Source organism: Chrysochloris asiatica, unplaced genomic scaffold (assembly GCF_000296735.1).
Source record: "Chrysochloris asiatica unplaced genomic scaffold, ChrAsi1.0 scaffold00125, whole genome shotgun sequence".
Taxonomy (NCBI): Eukaryota; Metazoa; Chordata; class Mammalia; order Afrosoricida; family Chrysochloridae; genus Chrysochloris; species Chrysochloris asiatica.
In genome coordinates this window covers 5,083,305-5,104,970 of record NW_006408643.1, presented here as the reverse complement: position 1 = coordinate 5,104,970, position 21,666 = coordinate 5,083,305, and the positions used below count along the sequence as shown (strand labels likewise).

The following is a 21,666-nucleotide window of genomic DNA, read 5'->3' as shown; positions in this document are numbered from 1 at the left end:
CCACCCAGTTTCCACACCACTTCTTGCTCCCACCTCCACATCCTCTGTCCTCAAACACTCCTCGCTCCCAGGTCATCTCCCTTTCCCCTGCTAATCCCATTGCTCAGGTAGTTCCTTTCCCCCAGATAAACTCCACCTTCCAGCTCTCCCATCCCCCTGGCCTTAATCTCAGGCTAGCCCACCTCCCCTAGGGTGTGTCTTTGCATACTTAGCCCTTTCTCCAATCAGCCCATTTTTTTGCAGGCCACTTACCCTCTGGGATTTTCTTTCTTCTGTCTAGCCTCTTCCCCCAGATCACACCCCCTCCACCTTCAGGACCCAGATACCTGCTGTTGTAGCCTTTGTGGTGGGGCAGACCTAGTTCAGGCCCCAGTCTGTGTGTCTTCCTCAAAGACTGGCCTTGAGCTTTACTTACCTCTTCTGTAAAATGGGTGTGTTCACAGTTCTCACGCACAGCAAGGCGTTGTCCTGCCAGAGCCCTGTGGCCCCACTTCTACCTGGGTCCCTGGATGGTAGAGCTGGGGAGGGGGAGTCTCTGTTGGGGGCACCAGCTCAATCAGAGAAGCTCACTCAGGGGCTGGATATGGTTTCCCCCACCTCCCGCCGGGCTAGGAGGCTCTGCGGAAGATCATCACCACCCTGGCTGTGAAGAATGAAGAAATCCAGAATTTTATTTACTCCCTCAAGCAGATGCTACTGAACGTGGAGGTGAGGAGGGAGTGAGGGTAGGAGCCTTTCTGTTCATCTTTGTCCCTAGTGTTTCCATCTAGAAAAGGGATTTGGGCCTTTCTGGCCATTCTGACCCTCAGTGTCCTTTCCCAGGCAAACTCGGTCAAAGTGCAAGAGGACCTGGAGGCAGAGTTCCAGTCTCTCTTGGCCCCCCTGGAGGAACTGAAGGAGAGTATGCTCATGAAAATCAAACAGGACCGCGCCAGCCGCACCTACGAGCTGCAGGTAGGGCCAGGCAGGCAGGAAGGCTGCCCAGGGCCCAGCTGGCATCATCTCTTTCTAAACTTGCTCCTCCTTCAGTACCCCAACTTTGGAGATGCCCCTGTGTCTTCCGTGTCTAGAATCTGCAATCCCCATTCCTCACCCCCTCCTTGGCTGTCTTAATGACTTAGTGCAGCTGTTGGCTTTAAGGAACTAATGGATTTTCTCACACTTTAGGAGGCTGTTGGTAGGAGCTGTGTAGTTAGTTCCAACGCAGAGCAGCCCCATGTATGGCAGAACAAAATCACTTCTGGCTTTTGCGCCATCCTCACAATCCCCATATCTCCATTAGGGGCTTCTTCTTTTTCTCTAACCCTGTACTTTACCAAGCATGAATGATATCCTTCACCTGGTCTCTCTTGATAACATATCCAAAGTACAAGAGATGAAGTCTTAACAATCGTCACTTCTAAGGAAGATTCTGGTTGTATTTCATCCAAAACAGATTTCATCAGTCTTCTGGTGGTCCATGGTGTATATTCAGTGTTCTTTGCCAACACCACAATTGTTGTTGTTGTTGAGTGCCACTGAGTGGGTTTTGATTCATAATGACTCTGTATAGGGTTTCCAAGGAGCAGCTGGTGAGTTTGAACTGCCTACCTTTGCTGTTCAAACCGACCTTGTGGTCTAGCACATTATCCTACAGCGCCACACCAGGACTCCATAATTAGCCACCTGAAAAAGACAGAATTCAGTCTCTAGGGAAAGGCTTATAGTATAGAAAACCCTATGCCCAAATGGTATTAGAACCACATGTACAGTAAAATTTGGAGTCTGGTGTAGCGCTGCAGGATAATGTGCTGGAACACAAGGTCGGTTTGAACCTCAAGGTCGGTGCTTAAAGTTCACCATCTGCTCCTCAGAAACCCTATACAGGGCCGCTATGGGTTGGAACAGACTCAACAGCACTTAACAACAACAATAGTAAGATTTACAAAACACATCATTTTGGGGAACACAATTCAATCCATATATGATCCATCAGCCCCCCATATCCTCCTGCACTCTTTCTTTCTTTCTTTTTTTAAATGTTTTATTGTGAATTACGTGATAGTTTACATGGGAGAATATTAGTTTTACGTTCATCCTATCTATCGTATATTGTTTCATTGCCATGGTTACAGTCCCCTCCACGCATCATCAACCAATCAAAGGGTATATACACTACAAGCCTGCTCCCTGGTTGTCAGCACGCAGCCCCTCTCCCTCTCTGTGTCTGAAGTCCCCAGCTGCTCCATCTCTCCATGTCATCCTCTCTGCCTTCATCTCAGGCATCACTGCTTCTCTGGGTAGGGTCCCGCTTACCGCTTTTCTCCTTTGATGGTCCCAGGGATCTCCCCTCCTAGACTGAAAAGTTCATCACTCCCCTCCTAGCTACAAAATATCCACCTTTACATTTCCAACCCTCACAGTCAGTCCTGATAACAATTATTCACTATTGTATCACAAGAGACCGATCAGCATTTCCTTTCATCAGCACCACCTAGACAGATTGGATACTATTCAGTGGAGAGTCTACCTTCCTCCACGCCCTCTGGATCTAGGTTCCCTCTTGAAAGCTTGTAAGCCAGTCACTTCTTGCCTTTGTAGCCCCCCTACCCCCACTTTGGGTAGCCAATGTCCAAGTTGCCCATCCCTGTCTACTCTGTGTATAGAGGGGGTGCCTCCTATACTCTTTCTTGATCACCTCTAATTCATCCCCTTCTTTCTCTTTCCTGACACACTGTTTCCCAACAATTCCCAGATCTCATGGTATCCCACTAACTCAGATATCTCCCATAGCTCCCATGGGTCTCACACTCACTCCAAGCTGGGCGCCTTCAGACGGTAGCTACACATCCTGGGCCTTAAATCCCAGAGTCCCATCCCCAGGAATTGTGCAGTCTAGTGACCATCACCCTGTGTCCTGAAGGGAGCGGGGCAACCTAGGCTGAGGTGTCTGGCTCTGTGCCAATGTGTGGTACCATGTCACCCTTAGAACCAGCTGGCTGCCTGCACACGGGCCCTGGAGAGCTCTGAGGAACTTCTGGAGATCGCCAACCAGACCCTCCAGGCCACCGACAGTGGGGACTTTCCCCAGGTGAGCTCCCCAGATTCTGTACTTGGAAGGTCATCAAATAACATACAGGATGCCTTGTTAAACTTGACCTTCAGACCATCTATCAGTAATTTCTTAGTATAAATATGGTCCGTGCAAGATCGAGTATTAAATGTGTTCCAAATATTGCCTGGGACATACTTACACTAAAAATGAAATTAAAAATGAGTTGTTTCTATGAAATTTGTACATTAGAGCAAAGCATTTTAGTATACAAATGTTGCTGTGGGTTAATGTGCTGAACTGCAAAGTTGGTTTGAACCACAAAGGTTGGTGATTCATGCTCACCAGCTGCTCCTCAGAAACCCTTGTGCAGGGTCGCCATGGGTTGGAACTGACTCGATGGCACTTAACAATATATCTAATACAATGCTTAGAGGACATTTGTACCAATAGTGCATGGACTGGGACATAAACCAAAACCAATTCCATTGCTGTTTGATCCATTCTGACTTACAGCGACTCAGTAGGACAGAGTAGAACTGCCCCGTAGGGTTTCCAATTGGGGCTGGGTCATCTTTATGCGAATTGTCACAATTTCCTCTTGCCAGAGTGGTTAGCTGGAATCAAACCCCACACTTTTTGGCTAGCAGTTGAGTATTTTAATTACAGTGCCACAAGGATGTAGTTACACAAAAGTATTATTCTTTGTTTACCTGAAATTCAATTGGACATCAAATCATTTAAAATCACATGGTATTGTTGTTAAGTTCTGTTGAGTTGTTTCTGACTCATAGTGACCCCGTAGAAGGTCTCCAAAGAGTGGCTGGTGAGTTTGAACCACCAACCTTGCGGCTCAGATGACCTTATGGGGCAGTGATTATTCTGCAGTGCTACATCAGGACTCCAAAGATGACGTGAAACATACTAAAAATTGATTTGTTGTTTATCTGGAATTCAAATTTAAATTGTAAATTTCAGACTTAACAACGAATTCATTTTTGAATTAGTAGATCACATGCAGCATTTCATATAAGTATGTCCCATTACGGCATGGGAAGACCATAGAAGAATTGATGCGTTTGAGTTATGGGGTTGGAGGAGAATATTGAAAGTACCATGGACTGCCAAAAGAACCGACCAATCTGTGTTGGAAGAAGTGTAGCCAGAGTGTTCCTTGGAAGCCAGGATGGCCAGATATCATATTCTTTACTTTGGACATATTGTCAGGAGGGACCAGTCCCTGGAGAAGGAGATTATTTTTGGAAAAGTTGAGAGTCGGAGATAAAGAGGAAGACCCCCAGCGAGATGGAGTGGCACAGTGGCAGCATCAATGGGGGCTCAAGTGTTGTTGTTGTTATGTGCTGCGGAGTCGGTTCCAACTCATAGTGACCCTGTACAGGGTTTCCGAGGTTGTAAGTCTTTATGGGAACAGAAAGCCTCATCTTTCTCCCACAGAACAGCTGGTAGTTTCGAACTGCTGACCTTAAGGTTCGCAGCCCGATTCGCAACCACTATGCTACCAGAGCTCATGAGCTCAAGTGTAGTAATCAGTGATTATAAGGTTGGACCAGGACTGGGCAATGTTTCGTTGTCTTGTGCATAGGGTCGCTATGAGTTGGTACAACAGCAACAATTATGGCATGGGACGTACTTACTCTAAAACTTTTGAGGTTTTTGGAAATGAAAAATTGTTTGTTTCTCTGAAATTCCCATGTAGCAATGTAAGACTACCCCATGAAATTTAAGGATCTCTCAGGCCTTGCAAGGAGCATACTCAGAATACAAATGTATTCATTGTGTATCTAAAATACAAGTTGAACCTATGCGGCTGAATCTGGCCAGGTAGTGACCACAGGGCAGGAGGTGGGGATGGGGGGGGGGCTCTATCTTTGCCCTCCTCACCCTCTTGGGACACAGCGTGGGGGCAGAGATATCAGGGCTCCTCCTGCTTTACTGCTCTGTGACTTCGGCAGGACTCAGTCTTCCCATCTATCTAGTGGGTCTAGTGGCTTTCTGATTCAGTTGAAAGAAGACTGAGTTTCACTTTTTCTCTCTCTGCAGGCTGCCAAACAAATCAAAGATGGGTAAGATGCTAACACCTGCACGCACCCCAGTGCCCTACCCCTGGTGTGAAGGTGGGAACACCAAGGGGGGCGTCCCACATATTCCCCTCCAACATCCTGTCTGGAACCCCTGACACGCCTCGCAGCGGCCTCCCCTCCTTCTCCCTGCAGTGTGACCATGGCCCCGGCCTTCCGGCTGTCCCTGAAAGCCAAGGTCAGCGATAACATGAGTCACCTCATGGTGGACTTTGCACAAGAGCGGCAGATGCTGCAGGCGCTCAAGTTCCTGCCTGGTGAGAGGGGGAGCTTCCTGGGGGCCTGGGATTTAGACCCTGACAATAGGGGTCCTGGAGTAAGAAGGAGGACTTGGTCACTTAATGAGAAAGCCTTGCCGGCTCTCTTGGAGTCTTGCGGGTCCCGCCCTTGGAGGCGTGGTGTGTGTGGTGGCCCCACCCTGGGGCGTGGAGTCTGTGATGGCCCTGCCCCAGGGGTGGAGCCTAAGGACGTGGCCTAAGGTGAACCCTGAGCAAGCGCCTCCCCCAATAGCAGAGCCCTAAGAGAGTCACGCCCTAACATAGAAAATTTCTGGAGGCCTTTTGCCACTAAATGGTGGAATTCTGAGGTCTACTCCCTGGTTGGTAGAACCCTGAGAAAACTTGCCGTGTCTCCCACTTTGTTGGAATCTTGAGGCGGCCCCGCATACATCGCAGACCCTGAAGGGGCCCTATCCTCAAGGGTGGAACTTCTAGAAGACCCCTGATCCCCTGTCCCCTCTGCCCTGGGCAGTGCCCGGTGCCCCAGTGATTGACCTAGCCGAGTCCCTGGTGGCGGACAACTGCATAACCCTGGCCTGGCGCATGCCGGACGAAGATAGCAAGATCGACCACTACGTCCTGGAGTATCGGCGGACCAACTTTGAGGGGCCACCCCGCCTCAAGGAGGACCAGCCCTGGATGGTCATCGAGGGCATCCGGCAAACGGAGTACACGCTGATGGGTGAGAGCCGCCCCTGCTGATCCTGGGGACGCACCTTCTGGGCCCTCTCCCCCATTATTCGTAGGGCCTTGTTAAGTGCCTTCGAGTTGATTCTGCCTTTAGCCATACTGTATAGATTTCCAAGGAGCGACTGGTGAGTTTGAACTGCCGACCTTGCAGTCCAGTTATCCCACAGCACCATACCAGGACTCCAGGGCCTTGTTGAAGCCCCATAAAACTCAAAGGGTGTGAAAACCATATGGCTGGGCTGGTCAGGACTCTGAGGATGTAATAATAATAATGAATATGATTTTGTTCTTATTTAAAACCAAAACTAAATCCACTGGCATCAAGTGGATTCTGACTCTAGGTGACCCTATAGGATAGAATAGAACGGTCCCTTAGGGTTTCCAAGACTCGTTCTTTACAGGGGCAGACTGCCTAATCTTTTTCCAAAAGAGCAGCTGGTGGGTTTGAACCACCGACGTTTCCATAAGCAACCATGAGCTTTAACCACTTTACTGCCAGGGCACCTGCCTTCACAGTACATCCAAAACCAGACGACCCTATAGGGAGGGCATAGTAGAACTGCCCCATAGGGTTTCTGAGCAGACAGCCTCATCATCCTGCCTTGGAGCAGCTTGTGGTTTTGAACTGCTGACCTTGTGGTTATCAACCCATTGCTTAACCGACTGTGCCACTGGGGCCCCCTGTAGAGCAGACTAAAATCCTTCTTTTTAGGGTAGTGCTCTTTTGGGGAGCACATTTTAGATATCTAGGAATTCCCTTGGCAAGGATAAGAGATCAGAAAGCCTAGGGAATCCACCAGCTGGTTGGGGGAAGGTCTGGTGAAGTGAAACATTGGGGATTCCCGATGTCTTTAAGAAGCCATTCTGAGTAGGAGGAACCCCCAGGGGCGGGGGAGACTAGCTGAGGAAATAACTACTACCATACACCAGTTTACTCAGGGGCTGTAATTAGTTTAGTCCTTAGCTGTAATTAGCATACATGGTTAATAATGAGCATGCTAATTGCAGGAGAGAAAAGTTATCCTACAGCCAAAAGCCCTGAGAAGCTATTGGCTTGTCCTTTGCGTGGGAATCAAAATAAACACGCCCTATTTTTACTGGATCCCACTAACCTCTCCTTCAGGCCCTCCCGCCTTTGTGGTGTGGTGGTGGTGTAACTTTTTATTCTGAAATAATTGTAGATTCTCAGGAAACGACAAGGTCAAGTGTATCTTTCAGCTAGCTTCTTCTAATGATATATCTAAGTCCTGTAAGGATGCTCTGGTAGTGTAGTGGTTACGAATCGGGCTGCCAGTCTCACGGTCAGCAGTTCGAAACTACCAGCTGTTCCGCGGGAGAAAGATGAGGCTTTCTGCTCCCGCAAAGATTTACAGCCTCGGAAACCCTGTACAGGGTCGCTATGGGTCGGAACTGACTCCGTGGCACATAACAACAACATAAAGATGCTAACCAAAAAGTTGGAGGTTCAAGTCCGCCCAGAGATACTGCAATAAAAAGCCTTAGAGATCTATTTCCAAATAGGTCCAACTCAGTCACTGCAAACACTCCAGAGCAGAGTTCTATACTGACACATATGGAGTCATCCGCTAGGAGTCAGAATCCACTGCATGACTACTGATTGGGAATCACTCAGCATGCGCACAATGTTAATATTCTCCTCTTGCATCTCAGGTCTCAAATTTGACATGAAATACATGAACTTTCGTGTCAAGGCCTGCAACAAGGCGGTTTCAGGCGAGTTCTCTGAGCCAGTGACCCTGGAGACACCAGGTGATTGGCTTCCACCCCTGTCCTGTTTCACCTCCAAGTCTCTCTCTCCCTGGGTCCTAGAGATCAGTGTGTAATTCATATCCTCTCATCGGGGCACTATAGCCCTTGTTGCATTGGCTGCTAGGAAGCTCAGGGATCAGTCTAAGGTGGCTTCCTTTGCCTGAATGTTTGTGTAACCTGCTTTTATCTTTGCTTTTGAGGTTGACCCCATTATATGTGGATGGCTTTTATATGCTCACACTCTCTCTCATACACACCCTTCCCCAAAAAGTCCTCTTCAGAGTTGGGGGAGGGATGGGAAATCAGTAGTGAAGACAGATACCAGAGCCTTCCAGAACCTACTGCAGTCTAACCTTGCCCCTTCCTGCTGTAGCCCAGCCCCTCCCTTTCCTGGAATTCATCCTCAGTGGAGACTCAGAGCAGCACAATTGGTTTGAAAATACTTCCAGACCTGGGGAGAGACCTTTAAGCAACACTCCTCAGCCTTCACCCACCTGTCCTGTCCTGTCCCCTGGCCCTAACCTTCTCTGTGTGTGTGTGTGTGTGTGTGTGTGTGTGTGTGTCTTTCTGTTTCTCTGAGGCTTGGTCTGTCTCAGTCCCTGTATCTTTGTGTCTGTCCTTGTTCTGGTCTGTCTTGGTCACTGTCTGTCTCTCTCCGTGTCTCTGGGGTGTCCCCCATCTCTGTGACTCCTGCATCTGGCCGGCACCAGCGTTCATGTTCCGCCTGGATGCGTCCACATCCCACCAGAACCTGCGGGTGGATGAACTGTCCGTGGAGTGGGACGCCATGGGTGGGAAGGTGCAGGATATCAAGGCTCGCGAAAAAGACGGCAAGGGGCGGACAGCGTCTCCTGTCAACTCTCCAGCCAGGTAGCCACCCCGCCGCCCCCCTAAGTCTCTGATAGAGAAGATCAAGCTGGACAGACACACTCAGTCCATGTGATCAGAACTGGGGTGAGGGGAACCCAATGAATGAATGAGGGGAGAGGACATTTTGAACTGGGTTTTGATGGTTGAATAGGGGTTTTCTAAGTGGCCAAGATCACAAGAGTATCTGACTTCTAGGAGAGTAACTTTGGCTTGAGGACATGTTGGACCTAATATATGAAAAGATTCAAATACTTTCAGGGACGTCTTCCTAAGCTGACATTCCTTTCTCCCTGTACCCACAGAGGTACTCCATCACCCAAGAGGATGCCTTCAGGTCGTGGGGGACGGGATCGCTTCACAGCTGAGTCCTACACAGTGCTAGGTAAGGAGGGGTGGGGGGAGGTCTGGGTGATGGGTGAAGAGTAAGGGGAAAAAATAAAAACTGCTCTGTTACTATGGCACTGGGGCATTGGGAAGTTAGGGAATGAGAGATGACTGGGGGAAGCCAGAACCTATGGAGTTAAGGAAAGACACTGCGGACAAGACTGCGATTTCTTGGGGTCTGGAGAGTAACTGGAAAACACTGTTGCATATGGCGTAGTTGGGTTTGGGGAGAAGTTGAAGCATATCAGAAGCTTAGAGCGGAGAGGCTCAGGATGTGCGGAGAGTAGCTCCTCAGTAGGACATGCTGTGAGAATCACTGGCATCGGAGGACTCAGCACCATAGGAGCAATGATCCTGGGAAGGAGAAGCTGGGGTCCGTGGAGGAAATGGCATTTAGGGGAATTACCACTGTCCAGTCAAGGGCTGGGGAAAGAGGCTGAGCCATAAGGAAGACAGTGTGGTCAGTACCCTGTCTAGGGGTAAGAAGCTGGTGCCTGGGAGGATGTTCAAGTTGTAGGGAGAACTGGATTTTCTATGGAGCACTTTTGACTCTGGTAGCGTAGTGGTTCCGAATCGGGCTGCTAATCTCAAGGTCCGCAGTTCGAAACTACCAGGTGTTCCGTGGGAGAAAGATGAGGCTTTCTGCTCCCATAAAGATTTACAGCCTCGGAAACCCTGTGCAGGGTCGCTATGAGTCGGAACCGACTCCACGGTACTTAACAACAACAACCTAGGACTAGTCAGTTTGGAGAAGAAGCAGGTGACAGTATGAGGTTACCTACAGAGTGGCTGACATTGGAGAGGGAAACAGCTAATCCTTAGCAAAGAGCTTAGGCAATATGTAATTAGGGGAGTAGTTGAAACCAGAGGGGAGCCGGACTAGAAGAAGAAATGTGTATGTTGGGTAACCTTGTGTCTGGTGAGGAGCGCAGATATTACAGGGAGATGAGCTGTGAGCCGGCCGGGACCACAGTGTGGGAAGGAGCTGAACATTAGGAACAGCTGGACTGATTGGTAAACAGCTGAAAAACAGGCAAGAATCCGGATTCCTAGGGGTCTCGGGAGCACGGGGCCTCAGGGCTTAGCTGAGATTCGGAGAGCTTCTGGAAATCAAAACTCAGAGGGTTTCCAGAGAGATGGGCAAGGCCTGAAGAGTATCTGACTTCTAGGAGAGTAACTTTGGCTTGGGGAGTACCTGGGGGACCCCTGGCCTCAGAAGATGCTGAGGCATGGGAGAATCTGGCCTCCACCAGGAGTTGGGGGTCTGGGGAGAATCTGGCCTCCACCAGGAGTTGGGGGTCTGGGAAGAATCTGGCTTCAGAGTGTGGTGGGAAGGAAGGAGCCACTGTGAATTGGGAGTATCTGTGGTGGAGGAGTATCTGGGAGGCTAAGAGACAGCCAGGAGCAGGAATCTGGGAATTATCTGGTTTCCGGGGAAGAAATGAGGGTAGAGGAGCTTCTGATCGTGGGGAGGAACTGGAGGCCCTGTCTCTGGAAGTTATCTGGAAGGAGCTGCTTGGGCTTGTTGAAAATCTGAAAGGAGCATCTGAGGCTTAGAGAGTACCTGGGCTCAGTATCTGCTGGGAGTGGAGGAAGCCCAGAGGAATAGCTGGGGCCCCGGGAGTATCTGGAGGGAGTAGCTGTGGCCTGCGGAGCAGCTGGGCAGCTGTCTATTGGTGGAAGGCCCTTTTGCGGTTCTATCCAGCTCTGCCACCCCACAGGGGACACGCTGATCGATAGCGGGGAGCAGTACTGGGAGGTGCGCTATGAGCCAGACAGCAAGGCCTTCGGCGTGGGCGTGGCCTACCGTAGCTTGGGCCGCTTTGAACAGCTGGGCAAGACCGCAGCATCCTGGTGCCTACACGTCAACAACTGGCTGCAGGTCACCTTCACCGCCAAGCACGCCAACAAAGCCAAGACCCTGGACATCCCCGTGCCTGACTGTCTGGGTGTACACTGCGACTTTCACCAAGGTGACCCGGACCGCCCCTCCCCCCACCACCACTCGACTCTGCTCCACAGCCCTGCCCACCCCTGACCGCTCATCCCACCCCTCTGCCCTGTGTCCAGGCCTCCTGTCCTTCTACAACGCCCGCACCAAACAGCTGCTGCACACGTTCAAGGCCAAGTTCACTCAGCCCCTGCTGCCTGCGTTCACAGTGAGGCCCTGCCCACAGCCCAGGGACCTGAAGGGGTTGATGCTGGGTACCGGCTTCCCATCTCAGCCTCCCTCTTCTCCCTCCTCCCAGGTGTGGTGTGGCAGCTTCCAGGTGACGACGGGCCTGCAGGTGCCTAGCTCCGTACGCTGCCTGCAGAAACGGGGCAGTGCCACCAGCAGCTCTAACACTAGCCTCACCTAGACCTTCACCACCAGGTTGTCCTTGGGGGCCCCAGATCTCTCATCTGGGACCCTCCTCTCACTTGCTGCTTGGAGCCTTAACTCCTAATTTTGGGGGCACCACCAGGGAGCAGGCACCCCCAGCTTGCCTCCTAATAAAGGTCAAACACTGGCCAGGTTGTGGGGCTGGTTATTTGGACTAGGTGGTACTGTCCTGAACCTCAACTTTGCTGCCTGTAAAATGGGCTTCTTTTTTTTTTTTACAAGGTCAGGGCTTTGCTGGGCAGAAGTTCATTAGGAAGCAGTGGGGACAAACAAGAAGTAGTCATTAAATGGACGCTCTTCACAAGCCAAGCCAAACACATGGGTCGTGGGGTTACGGGCTTTAATACAGGGACTGGAGGATCAGTTCTTCGTGTTATATAGGAGATTGGCCTGCTAGTCTCCTTGAATGTCCAACCTCAGTGTTCCAGCGCCCGCCTCCTCTGTAGTTTTTCTTCCAGCTCTGCAGTTACATCGGCCAGTCCTAGGGGTGGGCACCTGAGACTTGAGATGATCCAGGAACACCATCCATGTCCTGTCCCCTCCACATCCATCCAGAACCAGTTTCAGAATGTATGGGGCCCGGTACAAAGTGAAAACCAAGGAGGCCCTTTGTTCAAAAAGCTTTGTTGTCAGTTACTGTTCAGTTGACTTCAAGTCGGGTGACTCCATAGGGTTTTCAACACTGACCTTTTGGAACCAGCTTGCCAAACCTTCCGAAGCATCTTTGGGTAGGTTCAAACTGTCAACCTTTTGGCTAGCTATTAAGCACTTAATTGTTTGTGGTATTCAGGGCCTCCCCCAAAAGACTTAGGAATCTCAAAATGGCATTAAACCAAGCGGGGCCCTAGGTAATGGCAGGGGTCCCACGTCCACCTTGCCGGTCCTTACCTGTTGCAGGGAAGAAGGGTTGGGCCATGTTGCTTGTCAGTTTTTTGGCCAACAGGCCACCGTTGAGAACCCTGTGCTCTGCTGAGGAGAGGGCAGGTGGTGAAGGCTGAGGTCTTCTGCCTTTCATGGGCAGGGAGTCGGGGCGCAGTGCTGGGAAGGGGCACCTACCTGGCTTGGGCATCATGGGGGGCTTTGGGGCCTTTGCTTGCCCCTTTACCAGCTTCATGGGCTTTGGAGTCACCTGCCAACTAGGGGACGGCACTGTGTGGATAGAGGTAAGGTGTGGCATGTCATGCTGAGCCCACTCACAGTGCCACCTGCCCAGTTCCCGTCACCCGCACTCACCTTCATCATTCACATAGCTGGCAGCCGCAGCCGGGGCATCTCCAATGGGGATCACGTAATTCTCATCCTGTGGTGGGGGCAGCAGGGGTAGAGGAGGTGGCTGGTCTGAAAGTGGCTGCTTAGAGCCACCTGCAGGGGGCGCATGACCTGGTTGGAAAAGATAGACACGGTCAGGGTACACCAGTACAAGGACACCCTGTGTGCATGGGTGTGTCTGTTCCTTTGTGTGGCATTGTGGGTTAATGCGCTAGACTGCAAAGCCGTTTGAACTTCAAAGTCGGCAGTTCAAGCTCACCAGCTGCTCCTTGGAAACCCTATACGGGGGTCTCTATGGGTCGGAATCGACTTGACGGCACTTAACAACAACAACATGTTCCTTTGTGGAGTCCTGGTGTGACGCTGTGCATTAATGTGCTGGACTGCACAGTCGGTTTGAACCACAAGGTTGGTGGTTCAAATTCACCAGCCACTTTCAGAAACCCTATACAGGGTCATTATGGATTAGAACCAACTCGATGGCACTTAACAATAATGTTCCTTTGTAGCATAAACATGAAAATAAGTGATATTTAATAAATATGCATATTAAATACATATGTGGGTATATGCACATAGCACAGCTCTAAATGTGTAAACATGTTAAGATGCTGCAGGGTCTGAAGGCACATGCTTTGGTGTTTGTACGTGTGTGTTACGTGTAATCTGTAACCGGTTAGTTGTCCACAGAATCAGTCCCAACTTGTGTGTGTCAGAGTACAACTGTCTCACAGGGTTTTTGAAAGCTGATTTTTCTAGAAATAGATCATCAGTTATTTCTTCTAAGGGACCTCTGGGTGGGCTCGAACCTCCAACCTTTTAGTTAGCAGCTGAGTGCAGTCACCATTGTGCCACCTGAGAACTCTCTATCGTGTAGTGATAGTGGTAGTTGTATGTTAGTGGTAGTTGGTTCCAGTTCATAGAGACCCTATATAGGGTTGTCTGCAGAGCAGCTAGTGGATTTGAACTGCTGACCTTGTGGTTAGCAGCCCAATGTATAAATCCACTGTGCCACCAGGGCTCCTCCCATGTCATGCATACACAACTATAAATGTCTGTGTGTGTCTGAATTTGTGCTTGTAAATGAGTCTGCAGTAGATTAAGTATTGGACTGCTGACTGAAAGATGGGCAGTTCGAATCCACCAGCTACTCCTTGGGAGAAAGCTGTGGCAATCTGTTCCCATAAAGATTTACAGTCTTGGAAACCCTATGAAGGCACTTCTTGGTCCTACAGGGTCACCAGGAGTTAGAACCGGCATGAAGGCAGTGGGTGGGATTATGTGGCTCCATGGATGTAATTCAGCATAAGTGTGTATCACACAGATACTGTGTGAACACATGTCTTCAAGTATGTGTAGAACTGTCAGGATATGAGGGTCTGGTTATGTAGGTGGACACAGACCATGTATGTGAGGGTGTGTGTGTACACTTACCTACCCTCCTGCATATGGGCACCTGCTCAGCCCTAGAAGACCACACCCACAGCCCTCTTTTTCCCTCTATATTTACTCCATAAACTGGCCTCCCACCCTTTTCTAAGACATCCCCCCTTACATCTCTGGGCCTTTGCTCAAGTACACTCTCTGAACCCCCAATACCATTGGCATCCACTGAAATCCTTGGAAACCTTCAGTAAATAGCACCTCCTCCAGGAAGCCTTCCTTGACTCTGTCTCCCTCTTCTCTCCCACTCTAGACGCCACCACCTTGGCCCCAGCCTCAGGTTCCACCCCAGAAGACTAGGATGTTTGTGTTCAGCTCTACCTCTCCCTGACCTGGGAGCAGCTGGGCAAACTCACAATCACCCCGTATAGAGCTGGGGGCGGAATCTGGGTAACTTGTGTCTGGGTCCCTGTCAGGGGTGTAGCTAGATGTGGGTCCCAACCTCTTCCCCTTCTGCCCCAGCGGCCTCGGGGAGGGGGGTGTCACCTGGACGGGGGGCCGAGGGAGCCACCCACACTCTTTCGCCGTTCTCATTGTCCGCCTCCTCGTAGCCTGGAACAGAGAGGGCGGCCTGGAGGGGGCGCGGCGGCCTGGGCTTAGCCCAGAGGGTCTCTGTCGCGGCAGGAACGGAAGTGGCACGGACGCCCCCAGCTGCCCGAGGCCGCACCCACCTAGCACCTTCTCGTAGTCGTCGTCCAGCAGGAAGGGCACCAGTGCCTTGTTGGTGTGTGACACGAAATAGTTGACCACGGCGTCCAGTGAGGCGCAGGAGAACTGCGAGTGAAGGCGGGGTGCGGTCAGGCAGTGCGGAGATGGGCACTTACTTATCCAGCCAGCCCTAGCCCCGGCCCATCGCTCACCGGAACTTCCACATCGATCACGTACTTGGGCCCCTCATGCTTCACCTTGTAGTGTCGGACCACGGGTGAGCTGTGGGGTACAGGGATATGGGCTCAGGTTCCCAAGCTGACCCCTGGAAATGCCCGCCCCGGGTCCTGACACCGTCTACAAATACATGTCCAACCCCTACTGACCCCACCTCCCAGAAAAGGTCCCGCCCACCTCCTGACTCCGCCCCTACGGGCTCCACCTCCAAGGAAGACACTGCCCCCTGGTGGACTGGCTCCACCCCCTGTTTTAGCCTCTTCCCCGCTCCTCCTCAGGTAAATTCCAGCCCCAGACTCTGACTCCACACGCAACGTGGATCAGACAAGAGACGTCTTCGACCACTTCGAAGGAGGACTGATTCTGTCTCGGAAATTTTACTTTGGCCCCTCCTCCGCACCAGCTCTGACTGCGCCCACAGGCTGACCAGTTTATAGTCCGCTGCGCTCGGGTCCCACCACGTGGTGCCGGACCACGCCTCCCAGCCCGGGCTCCTTTGGCCTGCATGCTCACCCATTGAGTGTCTGGCGAGTGGTAACCGACACATCGCCCGCACTGCCCCCGCTCGGCCTCAGCAGCAGGTTCCCGCACTCCGGGTAGCGCTCCAGGAGCAGTTGCGCCTCCAACCGGCTCACCTTTAGAAAGCACCTGCGACGGGCCGCGTCTCACATTCCGAGATAGGCCCCGCCCCCAGGGGCCCACCCACCCACCACGTAGACACACCTGCTGAATCCTCTTTCACGAACCCCAGCCCTTGATCTAGCTCCTGGAGACCAAGCCCCGCCCTCCCGGAACATGACCCGTCCCCTGAAATATTGTCGGGTCCCTGAAGACCCAGTCCTACCCTCCCAAAACCCAGACCTGCCCTACAAGACCCCAGACCCGCCCCTCAGGAGCCCCGGGCCGCCCCTGGGAACCCTATCCCACCTCCAGAATCTAGAGCCATCCCTGAAGACCCAGACCCACCCTCAACTACCTGGACCCACCCCCTGAAACCATTTTCCCCAACCCAGTCTGAATGCAGTCTGTCTTCAACCCTAGACCCAAACCTAGACCCATCTTCTACCCTAGGCCCACGCTGCCCACCCGGGTCTGGTGGGCCACTCACGAGGGCATTTCGATCGCTCGGCGCGCCTCCTCTTTGTCCCTCGCTTCGGACATCATATACAGATGTCCAGGCAGTAAGGTCAGGTTGGATGGGACTCGGAGCTGAAAGGATATTGGGGCACAGCTAGCGACCGCGCCCTACCGTCAGGGAACGGGCGATTGTGTCTTTGTCACAGACGGGTAAACTGAGGTCAGTGAGTGGAGCCGGAATGGGAAACCAGGTTTGGGAGCCCTAGAGTCGCCTGAGACCTCAAGGGAAGAGATGGCACCAGGAGATGCGGAAAGGGACTCGGAAAAAGAGGAGGGGCCAGGCCAGGAATAAATGCTTGAAAAAGGAACCCGAATATGAGACTAAAATGCATGGTTTTGCAACGATGGCAGCTAATCAAAAATGTTTTAGTACTTTGTTGGCAAGACAAAAAAAAGTGTTTATGCCCATCCTTCCTTGACCCACAGTCTGCCAGTTTGAGACTGATGTGCTAGACTCTAGAGGGGTTTTTGGGAATGGACAAAAAGACATCTGAAGAGACAGACCACTCTTACCTCCACCACAGTCAAAATGAAACCTTTCCACACCTCCCTAGATTCCAAGCTGTCCACCTAAGGGAGAGAAAGAAGAGTCCGTACTATGAGCCTCAGTCTACTCATCTGTGAAATGGGGTGAGAAATAATAGCCCCTGTTTCAAAGGGTTGTTTTGAAGGTTAAAATGTTAACAACGGTTAATTTAAGATCCTGTCTGTGAATATTAAGTCTTTAATTAAGTGGGAACGATTATTAGATTATTCTTTTTTAATGTTATATAAACATGTAAATAAAATTAGCCAGAGATAGTACAACACTGTGACAAAGAGCACACACATAATTTAATTTCTTATGCTCCAAACTCTTACAAGGTTCCCACCTCCCTCTAGTAAAAGACCAAGTCTCCCAGCTGCCCACAAGGCCCTACATATACAACACTGTCCCTCCCTTCTATCTCCCCCTCCCTCACTCTGCTTGTAACCAGTGGAGGATGGGGGTGGGGAGGCACCTCTCTGTTTCTCCAATTCACTGGGCTGGTCCTGCCTCACAGCCTTTGCACAGGCTGTCCCCTAAGCTGGGAAAACGCTCTTCCACAGAGATCCACACTGCTTGCCCCTTACCTTCCCTATCACGTTATTCAATACTGCAGTTCCCTTCTTTCCCTTTCCCCTAGCTCTGGTTTCCCTGCATTCACCCACCACCTGACACTCTGTACAAGGTAAACATTCAGATTGTTCACTCCAGTGTCTCCCAGCAACTAGAACAGCGCCTGGCACACAGTAGGTGCTCAATAAATATTTGTTGAGAGAATGAATGATGACACTTAATGATCCTTGTGGATCAGATTTTGTACTGGACACTCTAAACCTATCATCCAATTTTGCAGTTGAGGAAACTGAGGTCCAGAGAAGTTGGGTGACTTGTCCAAGGTCACCATATCATGCTAGTGGTTGTCTAATAGTTGGAATGATGGGGAGGGAGCTGCTTCTACTAGCCCCCAAGGGACTTACCCTAAACTTGATCTCCTGGTTCCGAAGGAATAGGCTGAAGTAGATTCCAAAGTCACGTGAGCTCCCCCAAGGAACCTCATCTGTGAGTTTCATAAATCCTCCCAGGTCAACTTTCTCCACGTGCTGGGGGACACAGAGGCAGGAGGTCTGAGCACCATGCCCTGTCCCCTCAGTTCCCCTAAAAACATAGCTATTAATTAGTTCAAGGACACCATCCACAGTCTCTGCTTGGTCCTTAAAGACAAGGAGGATCACCTTCTGAGTCTTTATTCTTGTCCATACCTGAAAGTCCCGGTTGCTATTGTAGAAATAAAGGGTGAGACCCTGGAGGCCTGCCCAAAACTTCTTGTAATCCTGGTGACCAGAAGTAGAGAAAGACAAGAAGGTGAGATGGCCAAACTGGGTACTTCCAACAACCTTACCCCTCCCTGCCTCAAGACTTTTGCACCAACTGTTCTGTCGACCTGGATATTCTGTCTCTAATTCTTGACATACTTGCGTTGGGTTTTTGATCAAATACTGACTTCTCAGAGACCTGCCTACTCTCACTCATGACCCAGCAGCTGGAGGATTTGTTATATTTCAGGGAAAGACCAGAAGGGAACCTTGATTGGATGAACAACCTTTCAGTTTGTAGCGGTAAGTGGAGGTCCAGGAGTGATTTGAGCTAACTGGTTTTATAGTTTATCACTGATTCACCCACCCATCCATCTATCCAATTACCCCTCTCTTCTTTCCTCCTTTCATCTACCCACCCACCCATCCACTCACCCATCCATCCATCCATCCACCCAATCACCCACCCATCGACTGACCCATCGGAGCCTCCCTTCCTCCATTCATCCATCCACCCACCCAGTGACCATCTACTCTTTCAGCCAGCCAGCCAGCCAGTCACCCACATACCCACTCACCCATACCTCCATCCACTCATCTATCCATCCATCCATCCCATGAATATATATTGGTATCTCCTAGGTCCCAGGTTCTCAGTTAGATGATGCATCTACACTTTCAGAATTTCACAAAGTTCTGGAGTCTAGAAGTTCTGCAGATTCAAGATTTTCCCCAGGGTTCTAAAATCCAAATGTCCAAAGTCTCTGGAGGTTCAAGGAGCAGGTTTATCTAAGGATTCTTGGGTTTGTTCACCCAGTATTCCCTAGGCACCTAGTCTATACCTAGTTCTGTTGTGAGCAAAATGATGAGTGGGAAACAACCTATTTTCTAAATAAATCATGTTATAAACGTTAATGACTAAAATCTCCAAGCCAGGGAAAGCAGGTGCCCTAGGGAGGAAGCAACCTTGAGCCATGAAATCACACTGTGGAAATCTAGGAAGACTTCCTGATGGAGAAGGCATTTTAATTAGTCCATAATGACAGTGAGGTTGGTGCTTATGTAGGTGCATCTATCGATCCTTCCTTCCAGCCATCCTTCCATTCATCCATCCACTCATTCATTCCCCATTTGTGCATTCATCATCCATCCATTCATTCATCCATCATCCTCCAACCCATCCATTCATCCACATCCTTCCATCCATACATTCATCCGCCCACCCACCCATTCATCCTCCATCTCCTCAGACATCCATTCATAAATCCATCCATCCACCTATCTATCAATCTATCCATCTACACATACATTTAACAAACATTTACTGAGGACCTACTGCGTTTCAGGCACTAGGAATAGAGCAAGTTGGTTAAACGCTTGGCTCATGAACATGATTCATCATGTTGTCAGCTATGTGCCATTGGGCAATTTATTTATTTATGCTCTTCGTGCCTCAGTTTCCCCAGATATAAAATGGCAATACAAATGATATTATTATCAACTTATTAATTGATTACCAACCAAACCGTTCAGAAAGAAGTCCTAGTGTGGCACTGTAGAGTAAGCAATGAACCTGAAGGTCGGTTTGAACCACAAGGTCTGCAGATCAAACTCACCAGTGGATCAAACTCACCGACTCAACAACACTTAACAACAACAAGGAGCAGTTCAGCGGTGTCATGAGGATTAGGCAGGTTCATACGTGGTATTTGCTCAAAGTTAAGTCCAACAGCCTGTTGAGAGCTAGCCCTCTCCTGTAACTGTGGCTGCAGCCCTCCCTATTCTACCCCTTTCATAGTAGAGAAAACTGAGGCTCAAAGAATTAGCACTGCTTGTAGAAGACCTGGGTGTGAGAAGGGCGTGGATGGGGGAAGCAGAGGGAAAAGCATTCTGGGTAAAGGGGGTTGTGGTGTGGGAGGCATGGAGGTGGGCAGAAAAGAGCAAGGAGTGGATGTGGATGATTTGGGCTGCATCAGGAAAGGAATATGAGAGTAGGGGAGGGAAGAAGGATGGGGTTTTTGAAGGAAGTAAGGGGCAGGGACACACACACTCACACACACACTCTGGTCCCAGAGTCGCTATCCTGTTCTCACGAAGGTGCCCGCAGTCCTGATTGTTCCCACATACACCCTGTCCTGCCTTTGACCCCTGTGGCTAAGGTTCATGGAGATAGTTCTGTACTAGGGAGGAGGCACTGGGCTCAGAGAACTCCCCATTTCCTGGAGGAAGTTCCTGGTCTTGTTTGTATGTGAGAAACGAAACGAGAGCATGGAACAGAATAAAAATGCACAGAGAGAGACAGGGACAGACACAAATGAGACAAAGACACAGAGAGAGATGGAGACACATGATTGAGACAGAGAGATAGACACAGAGACAGAGAGACAAACACAAAGAGACACACAAAATAATTGAGAGAGACAGTGAGAGAAAGACTGAGACAGTGGTAGGGAGAGACAGATGGAGACAGGCAGGGAGACACAGAGACAGAGATCAAATCTGAGGAGGTGCAAGTGGAGAGACAGACAGAGGGACAGAACCCTCCCTGGTCCCAGCGCATGTCCAGTCCCTCTCCCACCTTGGCCAGGTAGGGAGACTGAGGTGTCATACCTGCCTGGGTGCCCAGCAGGGCAGGGCTCCACAGTGTCCTACCTGGTCTCTGGGTCCCTTCTTCTCCAGAAAGCTCTCATGGTAGTGGGAAGGCAGGGTGCCTTTGGGCTTGGGGGCCCGGGGTGGGTTCACGACCAAGGCCATGGCCAGTCGGCCGGGTCCGGGCCTCTCCCTCCAGTGGGTGCCCAGCTGGGTCGGGAAGCTGAGAAACAGGTTCCAAGGGAATTTCCTCAGCTCAGTCAGCTGCCAGACTCCTGGCTCCCTCCCCTGTCAGCTCTGGGCGGGGGCTGGGCTGGGCAGGGCACTGATCCAGGGCCATCCTGCTTCTCTGGTCTCCGGGGGAACTCCCCGCTGGAGGAGTGGAGGAGGAGCTGCCCGCTGAGAGACTGCACCAGGTGGAGGGACCGCCACTGGAAAGGAGAAAAAGGGAATCTGGTGCCAGAGCCAAGAGAGATGTGGACAGAAAGGAGACACTTCTAAGAGCGCAAACACCTGGTTGTCATGGAGTCAACCCTGACTGATAGTGACACCATGTGTATCAGAGTAGAACTAAGAACTATTGGCTTTTCAGTAGCTCAGTTTTCAGCAGTAGATTGCCAGACCTTTCTTCCGAGGTACTTCAGGGCTGACTCAAACTTACAACCTTTCATTTAGCACGTCCACTATTTGTACCACCCAGGAGTTACAAACTAGACCCTGAGTTTGCAGAGCTTTTTTTTTTTTAATCACGAATTTTTCTTTAAAATTATTTTATTTTATTGTGTAAATATATACAGCAGAACACACATTGTACAGTTTTTACATGTACAATGCAGTGTCATTGGTTCTGTTCTTCAGGCTGTAAAATCATCTTCACCTTCTGTTGTTGTTGTTGTGATGTGCTGTTGAGTTGATTCCGATTCATAGTGACCTTGTATAGGGTTTTCAAGGAGCAGCTGGTGAATTTGAACCACCGACCTTATGGTTCAAACCAATCTT

The 21,666-nt window shown here is 50.5% G+C and overlaps 2 protein-coding genes across 2 annotated transcripts in view; one reads left to right on the top strand and one right to left on the bottom strand.

Annotated features, from left to right (window-relative positions):
- The window catches only part of FSD1 (fibronectin type III and SPRY domain containing 1), an 11,975-nt gene extending 493 nt beyond the window's left edge, over window positions 1-11,482 (top strand). Inside the window, exons 2-13 of the mRNA XM_006868930.1 lie at window positions 613-708; window positions 823-954; window positions 2,969-3,070; window positions 5,093-5,115; window positions 5,266-5,387; window positions 5,881-6,090; window positions 7,770-7,868; window positions 8,579-8,738; window positions 9,041-9,120; window positions 10,844-11,095; window positions 11,193-11,281; window positions 11,372-11,482. Of these exons, the coding sequence (XP_006868992.1) occupies window positions 613-708; window positions 823-954; window positions 2,969-3,070; window positions 5,093-5,115; window positions 5,266-5,387; window positions 5,881-6,090; window positions 7,770-7,868; window positions 8,579-8,738; window positions 9,041-9,120; window positions 10,844-11,095; window positions 11,193-11,281; window positions 11,372-11,482 (1,476 nt within the window). The remainder of the gene's footprint in view (window positions 1-612; window positions 709-822; window positions 955-2,968; window positions 3,071-5,092; window positions 5,116-5,265; window positions 5,388-5,880; window positions 6,091-7,769; window positions 7,869-8,578; window positions 8,739-9,040; window positions 9,121-10,843; window positions 11,096-11,192; window positions 11,282-11,371) is intronic.
- A 439-nt stretch (window positions 11,483-11,921) lies between these two features.
- STAP2 (signal transducing adaptor family member 2) lies at window positions 11,922-20,832 on the bottom strand. The gene is made up of 13 exons (XM_006868929.1): window positions 20,731-20,832; window positions 18,025-18,096; window positions 17,743-17,865; window positions 16,753-16,809; window positions 16,211-16,311; window positions 15,616-15,750; window positions 15,078-15,147; window positions 14,889-14,991; window positions 14,704-14,769; window positions 12,739-12,885; window positions 12,562-12,654; window positions 12,394-12,471; window positions 11,922-11,986 (listed from the first exon to the last, which is right to left on the bottom strand). The coding sequence occupies exons 1-13, from the start codon at window positions 20,830-20,832 to the stop codon at window positions 11,922-11,924; spliced, it is 1,212 nt and encodes a 403-aa protein (XP_006868991.1).
- Between the last annotated feature and the right edge of the window lie 834 nt (window positions 20,833-21,666).